Below are 13,131 nucleotides of genomic sequence, written 5' to 3' on the forward strand. Positions count from 1 at the left end.
ATGAGTAGAGCAAAGCAGCAGCATAACTGTAACAGCAGGCAACTACAACATGCAGTGTAATTTCTGTAAACTTTTGTTTTCAGGGTTAGGCATAATTCACTATTTAATTCAGTTCAAGAGTTTGAAATGAAGTGCTACAGTACATCCCTCAGGAAGCTGAATTTAAAGTGGAATTACAGCAAGTGGAATTTACTGAATTATAACAGTTGACAGAAATGTAAACGTTCCTCAAGGCTGGTCTGTACGTACATTTGTTAAATATAAAGTAGTTTATGTAAATTAAGTAGGTTTAGGTGACAGTACAAGTGGATCTGAATGTCAATGTGCCATATTATTTGAAATTCAGTCATTTGAATTGAGAATGCCTTTTAAATTGCAGTTTGGTTCCTAAAGTTGAATTGAGCAGAATATATCAAAATATACACTACAAGAACTAAAAACTGAAAGTTTAGGGTAGGTGCATTTTTTTAATTAATAGTTTTATCCAACAAGGATGGATTCAATTGATTAAAACTGGCAGTAAAGACATTTATATTGTTGCAAAAGAATAAATTAATGCTATTGTTTTGAACTTTGTTCGTCAAAGAATCGTGAAAAAAAAATATTAAGGAGCACAATTTTTTTTTACCATTGATGATAATAAAGAATGTTTCTTGATTAGCAAATCAGCAAATTAATAATGATTTCTCAATGATCATATGACAATGAAGACTGGAGTAAAGATGCTTAAAATTCAGCTTTGCCACCACAGGAATAAATTACATTCTTACAGTGTATTAAAATAGAAATTTATATTGTAATAATGTTAAACAATTGTACTGTTTTTGCAGTGTACTGTACACAGTATGTGTCACCTACATGCACAGTGTAAAACTTGCATTAGAGATTCTCCAAAGACTTCTCATGTTGGTAAACTAAAGTGACTTTTGTGTATCTCAGGTGGGTTCCTTCTTCATGATCAACCTGTGCCTGGTTGTAATAGCAACCCAGTTCTCTGAAACAAAGCAGCGTGAGAACCAGCTGATGCAGGAGCAGCGAGCTCGTTACCTCTCCAACGACAGCACCCTCGCCAGCTACTCTGAGCCGGGGAGCTGCTACGAGGAGATGCTCAGGTACATCAGCCACCTGTACCGCAAGGTGAAGCGCCGCGCCTCCCGCATCTACAACAGCTGGCAGAACAAACGCAGAAAGAAGGTGAACCCCAACAGCGGGCTGAGATGGGGGGGCGGAGGATGCTGCAGCGGGGGGGTCAATGGTCACAGCAGACACAGGGGTGGCGGACACTGGCTTCGGTCCATACACAGCCTCATCCAGCAGCACCAACGACAGCATTGTCACCTCAGCAATGGCAGCCCCAGTCCTGTGACCGCTGCGGGGCCCGCTGAGGCTCTGGAAATGAGGTCCATCGTAACAGGGTCACAACTGCCCGTGTCCTCACAGCCAACCGCCATGCACAATATTTCTTCCAGGACTCAGTCAGTGCAAAGCATTTATCAAAGTGACTTTCTGGAGGCCCCGCAAGGGCGAACTAGCTCTGCGGTGGGCTTGCCGGCACTCGGGCGACTAAACGGGGGGATGAATTATCCGACCATCTTGCCCTCCCTTATTTGCAGCTACACAGGCAGCACTTCTGCAGGAAAAGGAAGAGCGGAGTCAGATTCAAATACAGGATGTGATGCGATTGATCCTTTTGAGAAGCTGCACCAGCTCATGGGAGAACATAGTGAGTTTTTCATAGCCATTGTTTCCACTTTGAATCAGGTCCAGTTGTTGTCATCTCACATAGCCTGTCTTAGGATAATGAAAGCAGTCTGAGAAGGGGTTGTTAGGCAGCCCCTTACCAATGTGACAGAAAATCAATACTTCAAATGTTAAAGTCATTAACACAATCTTTATAGGAGTAAGACTGCCAGCACACCACTAGCAACTGTGGCCATCCAGCCCTTTGAAATGTTATGCCAAAAGGCGATTCCTCTTGTCGGGCGGATAGGTAGAAAGCTTAATATGTCATGGGAGGCGAAAATTGGTTGGTTTTCAGTGATTTAGTCTGCTGGGGCTTCTAGTAAAGCAGTAACCAGTAACTCAAATATAAGAATCCTTGTTCTAAACCCATTTAACACTCAAGCCAGTTTTCATTTCTATATCAGTCTGTTGCAGAATGACTATTTGTGGATTTCTGTCAACAGGAATATGTATCGCATGTTTACTTCAAATTCACTGCCTGTGCCAGCAGTAATTTTTGCCTGCAGCTTGAGTCACCTCCACTTCAGCGCATTACCACAGTCTAAAGTGGGCCACTGTGTATGATTACATTCTCAGGCAACACATTAGTATAAGAGCCACAGACATCCTCTGATTAGACCAAATAGTTTTATTTAAGATTGGGAGATCATAAGACCTAGAGAGGGTGAAGCACTTGAACAGAATACATAGAGCTCTGTTTATTTTTCATGAACATGGCTAGAGAATTAAAATGATAGACTAATAAACTAGCAAAGTAGCTGTTTTTTTTTTGGCTTGCCTGATCTAATTGAACTAATTAGGTGTGTAATAATTCTAATAAACATTAAGTTGATTGTGGGGTCTATTGATGTTTGAGTTACATTGTGCAGAGAGATGTCCTCGATCCATAAGGAAGTAATGTGCAAGAGAATCAGGCAGATCAGTGATCATTGTTGATGAATGTTACTTTTAAAAGCAAAATGATTACTAATTGTGTTACATAGTTATTTTTTATGCAAAAGTACTTTACCATTTGGAAAATGCTTCATTAACATTTTGATTTAAAATAAATAAGTGTAAGATATGACCTCTGTGCAACTAATTTATTTTAAACAAATGCAATACTTTATTTGTGTTTCCTAAATGCATTGAAAAGCATTAAAGGAAATTATTGACTGCTTGCATTTTTTTCCATGTGCTGTAGGCCACAGCCGTGTGCTGCTGCAGATGGCTGGTGTGGTGCCCAGTCCGTTGCTTCTGGAGCTCCTGAACTGCCCGTATTGTGCAAGGGCCCTGGAGACCATGGATGTGGAGCATGGGGATTCAGACTACTCCAGATCAGAAGGGGACGTGGTGTACGAATTCTCCCATGAAGCAGAGTTCAAACCCTGCCGTGCATCCCATCATAAAATCCTGGAGGAGCGTAACCGCCTGGCTCAGTACTGGGAAGACTTCCGGGACAGATTGATACGCATAGTGGATAGCAAATACTTTAATCGTGGAATTATGATTGCCATCCTCATCAACACCTTGAGTATGGGGATTGAATACCATGAGCAGGTAAGTGATATTGTCTGATATTGTCGGACAAGGCTTCAGTTACTTCAATATTGATTGTTGTTTGTAAGGAAACAAAGCTCACTGGCAATACAGGTGCTTCTCAATAGATTAGAATGTTGTGAAAAAGTTCATTTATTTCAGTAATTCAACTCAAAATGTGAAACTTGTGTATTAAATAAATTCAGTGCACACAGACTGAAGTAGTTTAAGTCTTTGGTCCTTTTAATTGTGATGATTTTGACTCACATTTAACAAAAACCTACCAATTCACTCAACAAACTAGAATACTTCATAAGACCAATAAAAAAAACACTTTTAGTGAACTGTTGGCCATCTTGAAAGTATGTTCATTTACTGTACATGTACTCAGTACTTGGTAAAGGCTCCTTTTGCTTTAATTACTGCCGCAATTCAGCGTGGCATGGAGGTGAACAGTTTGTGGCACGGCTGAGGTGGTCTGGAAGCCCAGGTTTCTTTGACAGTGGCCTACAGCTCATCTGCATTTTTTGTTCTCTTGTTTTTCATTTTCCTCTTGACAATACCCCATAGATTCTCTATGAGGTTCAGCTCTGGTGAGTTTGTTGGCCAGTCAAGCACACAAACACCATGTTCATTTAACCAACTTTTGGTGCTTTTGGCAGTGTGGGCAGGTGCCAAATCCTGCTAGAAATATTTTTTTTTTTTTTTTTGGAATTTTCAGTACAGTAACAAAAAAAATTTGTGTCAACAAGGCCAGAAAAAATCGTGCTCAATGTAAATTATATTACATTAAATTACACTCGCCCTTTTATTCTACATTTAATTACGTGATTACCATATTTTTCGGACTATAAGTCCGAAAGTAAGTATAAGTCGCATTAGTCCAAAAATACGTCATGACGAGGAAAAAAACATATATAAGTTGCACTGGACTATAAGTCGCATTTATTTAGAACCAAGAGAACTAGACTAGGAGCACTGAGCAGCATAGAGCGCCCTCTCGTGGCTGTAGACGGTGATTTTTTCTCTTGGTTCATTTCTCTTGGTTCATGTCAAATTAATTTTTATAAATAAGTCGCACCTGACTATAAGTCGCAGGACCAGCCAAACTATGAAAAAAAGTGTGACTTATAGTCCAGTATATATGATTGATTGGTTGTTCTTTGACTAAAGCATCGCTCGTTGAATACCAGTGTGGGACCTAGATAGCATGTCTGCTTCTGAAGTAAAATCTTTAATCTGAAAATAGCTAGCAGACACTTGTTATGGTAATTTTGGGATTTGGAGACCTCTTTGCAGTGCCTTTTGAGGTGAAACTGCTTCTCTAGGTGGAAGAGCTTGTTATTGTGTTGGCACTGTCAGTTCTGTGGGTGAGGTTTGCATCCTGTAAACAGTGTTTTTGAGTTATGGTTATACTTTTAAGTATGTATGATGGTTTTAAGCATCTATTCATGATGCTGCTTGCTTGTTTGCGACTGGCGAGTGTTTCATTATATGTTTATTCACTGTAAATGTGTTTTCCATTTGAAATTGTTGTCAGCGTGACACAAATGCGGTCCTTTATGGAAAGCTGTGTCCATTTCAGAGTAAAACAAAAAGGATATTGCAACTTTATATATCACAACTGAAATTTTATTTATTCTCATTTTTACTTTATTTCTTGATATTGCAACAACAAAAAAATCCTATTGTAGCTTTATATCTCATATGACTTTTCTCAAAATGTGACTTTATATCTCACAATATTAATTTAAGTTTTGTGACTTTGTTTCTCTCAGTTACTTTTTTCATTGTTTCCTTTGAGGTGGAGACAGGCTTTCATCGTCCACACGCACTAATGGCTGGTTTCCACCAAGTGGTACATTTCAGTACAGTACAGCACGGTACATTTCGGGATAGTACACCCTGATCCGGTGTCTACTGCCAATAGTATCCATACTTCATAGGTGTGGTGTATCCCAGAAAGTAGCGATTGATTCACGCAAAGAAATCACTACATTGTATCTGTGCGTAAATATAAAATGATAAAATACAGTGTTATTTTTTGTGTTTGTGCAATCTGATGTAATCAAACCCAAACATGCATGACCAGGAAGGCGGAACGAGTGAAGGAAATGCTTCCCCTTGTGGCACGTGTAAGTGACGATTCTCTGTCAACCAATCAGTGTTCTGCAGTAAGTCTAGCTTCATCCTTTAGGCACATGACGACTTTGATAGGTACCCCAATGGTAGGGTCCTAAAAAGTGGTACGGTAAGGTTAGCTATTTTGGCACCTTTCACAAATTCTAACAATGAAAACAGAATAATTACATACCATATCGTACCACTCGGTGGAAACGAGCCATATGGCATAAATCCAAAAAAAGTAACTGCAAGAGGTTGACTGCAGTTAATACTCTGCAGAATGTGATAGACAGGTTGTTTACAGAGTAATTGCCATTTACTTAAAATCAAATGGTTCAAGGTTTATCTATATAGGTGTTTGTTCAGTACTGCCAGCTATTGGAATACATTGTCACCATAGAAGTTATTGAGGGAGGATTACAGTAATGAGATAAGGCTGGCTTCATTGATCTATGTACTGAATGCTCTGAGCTTAGCAGGAGAAAGATCAGCAACTCAGCAGAGTCAATCAGCCACCTAATCGGATTTACATGGGGCCACTGACAGTCTTCATTACTGCATCAGTCAAAGTCACTTCCCAGAGCCTACCCCACTGTTCACCCCATCACTGAAGACACACGCATGTCTCCACTGCACATACTATTTCACTTTGATAAATGATAGAAATGATAAATTAATAGCCGACCATGGAATACTTTTGGGAAGTTGACACATCCCGCAGTGTGATGTGCTGTTCTCCTTCTGAAAGTATTTTAAAGCCACGTTCTCCAGAACGTGTAAACACAGTGACTCATTGAGTTTAGCAAAAAATGAAACACTGTAAAAGAAGTGTTGACTGATTACAGGATGTAAGATAGACATTTATAAGTTATACACCAAATACTCATTTAAGATTGAAGTATTCTCATCAAAATCATACTTGTATCAATCAAACACATCATGCTGTGTTTATCTTCAGATTGTCATTCAATGGTTTAGAGCTGTAAAATTACAAACATTAGCTCAAATATCCCACCTGTTGTTGTTTGTCATTCCTTTTTTCATTCCGTTCTGCTTTCGGAGGATCATAAAGAAGTGTTGCATTTACTATGCATCATGGGAAATGATGAAGGAAGGGGGCAATAAGATGTGCAGTGGCTGACTCCCTCTGGAGAAGTGCGGGTATCCTCTTCTAACATCACTCTCCTTTAGTCTGCCATGTTTCAGCCACTAAAAGCCCAGTGTCCCAACATGCATTTGCACTGTTGTTGCGTTTCCGTTTCTTTGTCCAGCAAAAGTGATTGATGCAGCGGTAGTGGGAATTTCTAGCTTTGCACTCAGACAGACCATGTTCAGGAAAGTTAGGATGAATATTTGATTTGTGTGTAATGTAAATGGCTCATCCGAAGATAAAAAAAAAATGTCATCGTTTACTTACCCTCAAGGTGAAAAGGGCTTCAAAAAAAAAACAAAGCACCATAAATGTATGATAGATAGTATGAAAAATAGTCAATTTACTATATTCAAACTTTTCTGAACTCGATTTACGTGAGAAACATACATTTTCTCATGTAGGTGTTCCCCAAAGAAAATTTCAGAGAAAAGTTCTTAAAAAGAAAAAAAAAGACTACCGTATTTTCCGGACTATAAGTCACACTTTTTTCATAGTTTGGCTGGTCTTGTGACTTATAGTCAGGTGGGGCTTATTTATCAAAATTAATTTGACATGAACCAAGAAAAATTAACCAAGATAAAGCATTACCGTCTACAGCCACGAGAGGGCGCTCTAGCTGCTCAGTGCTCTTGTAGTCTACCCCTAATAAACATAGAGCGCCCTCTCACGGCTGTAGACGGTAATGTTTTCTCTCGGTTCTTGGTTCTAAATGAATGCGACTTATAGTCCAGTGCGACTTATATATGTTTTTTTCCTCGTCATGACGTATTTTTGGACTGATGCGACTTATACTAAGTTGCGACTTATAGTCAGAAAAATACGGTATTAGCGTGAAAAATATTATATAATCTAAAAACTATTTTTCCAGTATAAAGAAGCTTTTGTGGAATGGAAAGGTTCCATGGATGTCAAAGTTTCCTCATGGAACCATCAATGCCAATTAAGAACCAGTATTTTTAACAGTGTATTGAAGAGTGGTCAGAATACTGTTCACATTTAGGGAATAGTGATTTGTGATATATGGTTTTGTTGGAGAGGGGATGAGCTAGAGGGTCTGGTTCAGACGTATCATAGACATAACTGTGTTGTGTAATTCTATCATATTTTAAAACAGAAATGCACTGATCCTCTCTGTCACTGAGGAAAACGAAACTATTTTGTTGTTGGAAAATATTATGCACAGACTGGAAGATTGCATTTAGAACTTTTCATGACTGAGCTCAGGCTATGGCACTGCATAATGGCACGTGTCTCACTTTATGAAGAAAATTACACTAAAACAATGTTTTTGCCCCATGGTATGTTTTTGAATCTGTTGCTTCAGAGTTGTTTTCGCAAATTAGCATCCTATTTTAATTTCAAACCATATTAGAGTTCACACTTTAGCTATCTTGGCACTTGAGGTGGTGTTCGCTTCTGGAATAATGATTCACAAAGCAACCTGTTGGACCCGGCATAAAGTGTAAGCTTTATATGGAAGTTTGCCTACTGAAAATGTGATTACCATCTGTTTTATGTTGACACTGCTGGCATGTTTTCTGGTTTAGTGTATTCCTGTTTCCTTCAATACCAGTGTACAAATAGCCTACTAAATTGATGATACTAAAATTGTTTAGAACCGAAGACGGATGCCTTTAAGGCTGAAAATGCTTGTCAAATCTAACATTGCAGTCGAAGAGGGTATAATAAAGGGTTTTCATTATTCTCTTACTAATCCATTACTAATCTGTTGTTCCTGTGTAACAAACACGCTGGGGAAGTGGTATATAAATATTCATGAAGTACATTGATTAATGTATGTAGATTAATGCATGCAGCAGAGGCTGTGGAGCCCCCTAGTGGTGACCTGTCAGCGCAGTTTTGCTTCAGTTATTTGTTGGATATGTGTTTACACTTGCAAAGGTTTGTTTCAGTTATCAGATAATTACAGATAACCTCTATTTTAATAGAGAAATATTTAATTGATTACAATTTACAATAAAGTTCTTTGTTAATTCATTAAAAATAAATTAATATTAATTTAGTTAATATTATAATTTATCTCTGTAAAAGAGTTGTTCAGGTTGCTTAATGATATTTAATGCATTAATGAAGTTTTATGTGTCTTTAAGAAATAAGAGAGGGGTATCACAAGCGGTGAAACCCTCAGATGTACGCAGGCTTTATCTTTCTAAACGGAAATGTTTAACAGTGACTTTAAGCTTGCCTGTAGCGATGGTAATTGTCTAACAGTTTGGTGAATTGATTTTATAACAGTGTGTTACTGTGAGCAGATCCCAGGTGAATGCTCTTATAATGGCCAGCAGAACCAAGAGGCTCGTATCATTTATGCTTCCTTTAGAATGAGTTTATTGATTTGCATTGTGCTAAAGAACAGAAGAGTGCAGTAGCAATGCTTAATTTATTCAGCCGGTATAGTCTACATCAGCATATGTAGGAGACTAATTCTCTGGCCCTGAAATTGCTCATGATGGACTGATTTTAGTGGTAGCTTACTGTCTTTCAGATTGATCTGCATTGCTTTGCTCTCAATAAAAGAGCATATAATGCTTTGGCATTTATTCTGGTTGTTTAACCTCAGCTCTGGAGCTGTTTGTGTGAAAATGAACAATTATAATAGCTTCTAAATATCTTTATTATTTGGCCTAGAGGTGTAAACTGCTCATTTATCATTTGAACGTGCAGTTTATTAATATCCCACCCTCAGGTGTTTCATGTGACGTTGTGAGAGTAAAGGGGTGTGAAGGTGTCATTATGAGGGTCAGTGATTAAGGTCACTCATATGTTGTATTCTCAGCAGTATCTTGGCATGACTTTGGCCTGCAGAAGGTAATGAGGTGTGTCTCTGTTTCCTCTCACAGCCTGAGGAGCTGACAAATATTCTGGAGATTAGCAACATCGTCTTCACTAGCATGTTTGTCCTCGAAATGGTCTTCAAACTGCTGGCCTTTGGCATCTTCGGCTACATTAAGAACCCCTACAACATCTTTGATGGGATTATTGTAGTTATAAGGTAAGATCTGTTATTTATCTATGTGTGTCTATAGACCTATATCTTATAGAACACTTATTAAAATACTAAATATATGGTTAAAATTGTTAAAATAAATTAAAACAACCTTAGCAGGGCTTCTTTTTAAAATACATATTGGATTTTAAGTGAGTGTAAACATTATTAATTATATATTGTTTAGAATTTTGTGGTAGTGATTACTGTAATCACTGTAAAAATCACGGTAACAAACTGTTAAATATAAAAACACATCAAATATAAGCATGTGTTTCTGTGACAGTGTGTGGGAGATCATTGGGCAGGCAGATGGGGGTCTTTCAGTGTTGAGGACGTTTCGTCTCCTGCGTGTGCTCAAACTGGTGCGCTTCCTCCCTGCACTGCGCAGACAGCTGGTGGTCCTGATGAAGACCATGGATAATGTGGCAACCTTCTGCATGCTGCTAATGCTTTTCATCTTCACATTCAGGTGCAGTTCACACCTACAACTCATTCAACCAATTAAAACCATGCACAGTGTCACCAAGACTGTAATCTTGACTCTAGAAAACAATGTGCAACATTAATTCTAGTTTGTGAGGAGTCATGTGCTGAAAATCTGTTGCCTTATCATCAACATAATTCTGGATTTATGCACTTAAATGTTAATGCATTTCATTTTTCTTTTACCATCAATACAGCATTCTTGGAATGCATCTCTTTGGATGCAAATTCAGCCTGAAAATGGAGAATGGAGACACCATTCCAGACAGGAAAAACTTTGATTCCCTGCTGTGGGCCATTGTCACTGTGTTTCAGGTCAGAACAGAGGCTGTGCTGAGGTCAAGCTATGCATACACTGAAAAAAAAATTGTGTAGAACCACTTTTCACTAATAATTTTTTTGTACATTTCACAATTAATTACAAAGAAATAGCATGCAACTAACTAATTTAAATAGTATTTAATTAAATTAGTACTGTATTGTAAAACATACTACAACTATAAACTTTGAGTTGTGTAGACCTCAAACAGTGTAGACCTGTCCTTATATACTCTGTAAAAAATAAGAAAGATCATTATTTTCAACTTTTCTAAATGTATCACTCTGAGACACTGCCGTAAATAATTACTTATTTCTCTTAGGTTAGGGTTAATTAGGATATTATAAATATTTGTGTATCCCATAAAACAATTTATTAGCTCCATATCAATATCTTGAGGTATATAGTAGCTACTATGCAGCTCACTACAATGGAAAGCCTTATTTCTGCATTATTTCTTGCATTAGCACAATTTCCTGTGATAAAGCTGAGTTGCTGAACCTGCACTTTATCTGTATGCTGTAATGCAGCTATTCTCACTAGATTATCCCAACATTATTTTGCGGTTTTAAAAAAAAAGATTTAATTGCTAAACTGGGACAGATAATTACTTTCACTTCAGTAAGATCTAGGACTTTGAATAGTTTGTACAGTATCATCACAAAACACTCAGATTGAACCTCTGGCATCAAATTCTGTATTTCCCCCAAATGCTGGAAAATACATGCACAAAACAAGACTCTATTTCACACTTCATTATTACATTATTATTAATACATTAATAGATTGTTCTGTACTCAGCCGTTCTCTGTCCTCTTCTGCTTGTGTTTGTATTTCAGATTCTGACCCAGGAAGACTGGAACGTGGTTCTCTATAATGGAATGGCTTCCACTACCCCATGGGCGGCTCTTTACTTTGTGGCCCTGATGACTTTTGGGAATTATGTGCTCTTTAACCTACTGGTGGCCATCTTAGTGGAGGGATTTCAGGCAGAGGTAACAGAAAACCTTCTGTATCAGCTGTTTATTTTTATTAAAGATCTGTGTACATAGTAGTTGCTTTCTCCAGATAGTCTGGGGGGTTGAACTTTATAGCTCTCACTAATACTGTAGTAAACATTAAAATATGTATTTGACCTGAGAATCATTTTCCAAATAATATTTTGGCAGTCATGACGTGTTTTTCTATCAGCTGTTGAGAGTCCGAACAAAACAGAAACATTTTTGCAAATGAATGACCCTTTTGATCCAATCAATCAAACATTCCAATTGTTCATGATTCAGTTTGATTCATTTTAACAGTTCACTCATGCACTGAATTGTATGCAGTGGTTTCCCATAATAAATGCTAATGAAATACTTTAAAAGAAGGGGGGGGGGGGGGGGCTTGAGGTGGATTTTTACCCTAAATCCGCTATAGGAAACAATTTACAAATGCCTTCCATTGTTTGTTTGTGACCATTTTTATTGCACAAACAGCACTGCAGGTAGAGCCAATGTATATCCAAATATCCTAAATATTATCAAGAGTATTAAAAATATGGGAACACTTTAAATATGTTAATAAATAAAGAAAAAAGAATTATAATAAAGAATGCACTTAAATTATTTGCTCTTAAAAGAGTAAAAAAATGAAATCAAATAATAAAAATGTATTGTTTTAATAAAATAACATGTATATCTTATAAACTAATAAATCAACTCCATGCCTAAATCTACAGCTAAAAATGAAGATTTATTTTACAATCGAAAATCTTAGTGTTCATTTCTTCTTATGAACACTAAGATTTAAATGAACTTAGCTTAACAAGCAACAAAGAAGCTTGTGCCATGTTTTCACAGCCCTCACAACTTTATACTATGTACAAAATAGAAATTAAATACATTTCGAATAAGAATTAAATCTAACATACCAGAAATATTTTATTTCAAAATCTAAATCTGTAGCTAATATGTAAATGAGTCACCCTTGAAGAGGGGAAACCTGAGCTACACAAGTTGAACTGGTGCTACAGGCATTTAAAGAAGTTGACTTCTTAAGGACGCAGGTTTGTGCATAAACAAAGTAACTGTTTCCTCCAGATAGTCTGGGGGGTTAAACTGCATTACTGAGACAGTGCTGCAGTGTTTGGCCCATCTGTCATGCTGGGAACTGTGTGAATTGTGAACTTGTTATTAGTAGGTGTAAACCTGCAAAGACTAAAACAAACACCAACTTTACACAACCCTAACCGTAATCGAGGTCTAACAGGATAGCTGTGTACTGATAAGAGCACAACATCTGTCTGTATGCACAGCAGGCTGCGACTGAGTGAAGTTGATGCCAGAGGCCCACGTCCAATGAGAGAACGGCTCCTGTTTGGCTTCACTACATCCTTAATATCACTTTAGTGGGCTGAGTGGTTACTGAAATACTGTGCGCTGTCCACAGAAAGATCTTGTGTTTTGCAGGGAGATGCTAACAAGTCAGATACAGATGAGGAAAAGCGGTCTGTGAACTTTGAAGAGGAGGAGAAGATGGGGGAATTACGAGCTACAGGTTACTTCCTTTAACACATAAAATAATATCACCAGGTAACATGTACGTAAAATGACTTTCATGCACACTTTTTACACTACATAGATTTCTCCTATTCTTAGTCCGTTCATTCAGGCATATAGTTAAGTTGATTGCAGACTCCATTACAGAGGGTAGTGGTCCTCTACAGCCACATTATAGTCACCGTGAATGCATTTCACATGCAGTATATGAATCTACTGGAGAAAAAAAAAAAAAAAAAAA

At 37.7% G+C, this 13,131-nt stretch overlaps 1 protein-coding gene across 1 annotated transcript in view; it reads left to right on the forward strand.

Moving 5' to 3' along the window:
• The window catches only part of LOC113050158 (voltage-dependent T-type calcium channel subunit alpha-1H-like), an 85,490-nt gene that overhangs the window by 54,034 nt on the left and 18,325 nt on the right, over nt 1–13,131 (forward strand). Inside the window, exons 9-15 of the mRNA XM_026212890.1 lie at nt 940–1,723; nt 2,927–3,282; nt 9,400–9,551; nt 9,832–10,017; nt 10,229–10,346; nt 11,190–11,345; nt 12,801–12,888. Coding sequence (XP_026068675.1) covers nt 940–1,723; nt 2,927–3,282; nt 9,400–9,551; nt 9,832–10,017; nt 10,229–10,346; nt 11,190–11,345; nt 12,801–12,888 — 1,840 coding nt within the window. The remainder of the gene's footprint in view (nt 1–939; nt 1,724–2,926; nt 3,283–9,399; nt 9,552–9,831; nt 10,018–10,228; nt 10,347–11,189; nt 11,346–12,800; nt 12,889–13,131) is intronic.

The sequence above is a fragment of the Carassius auratus genome, chromosome 3, assembly GCF_003368295.1.
Source record: "Carassius auratus strain Wakin chromosome 3, ASM336829v1, whole genome shotgun sequence".
Classification (NCBI taxonomy): Eukaryota; Metazoa; Chordata; class Actinopteri; order Cypriniformes; family Cyprinidae; genus Carassius; species Carassius auratus.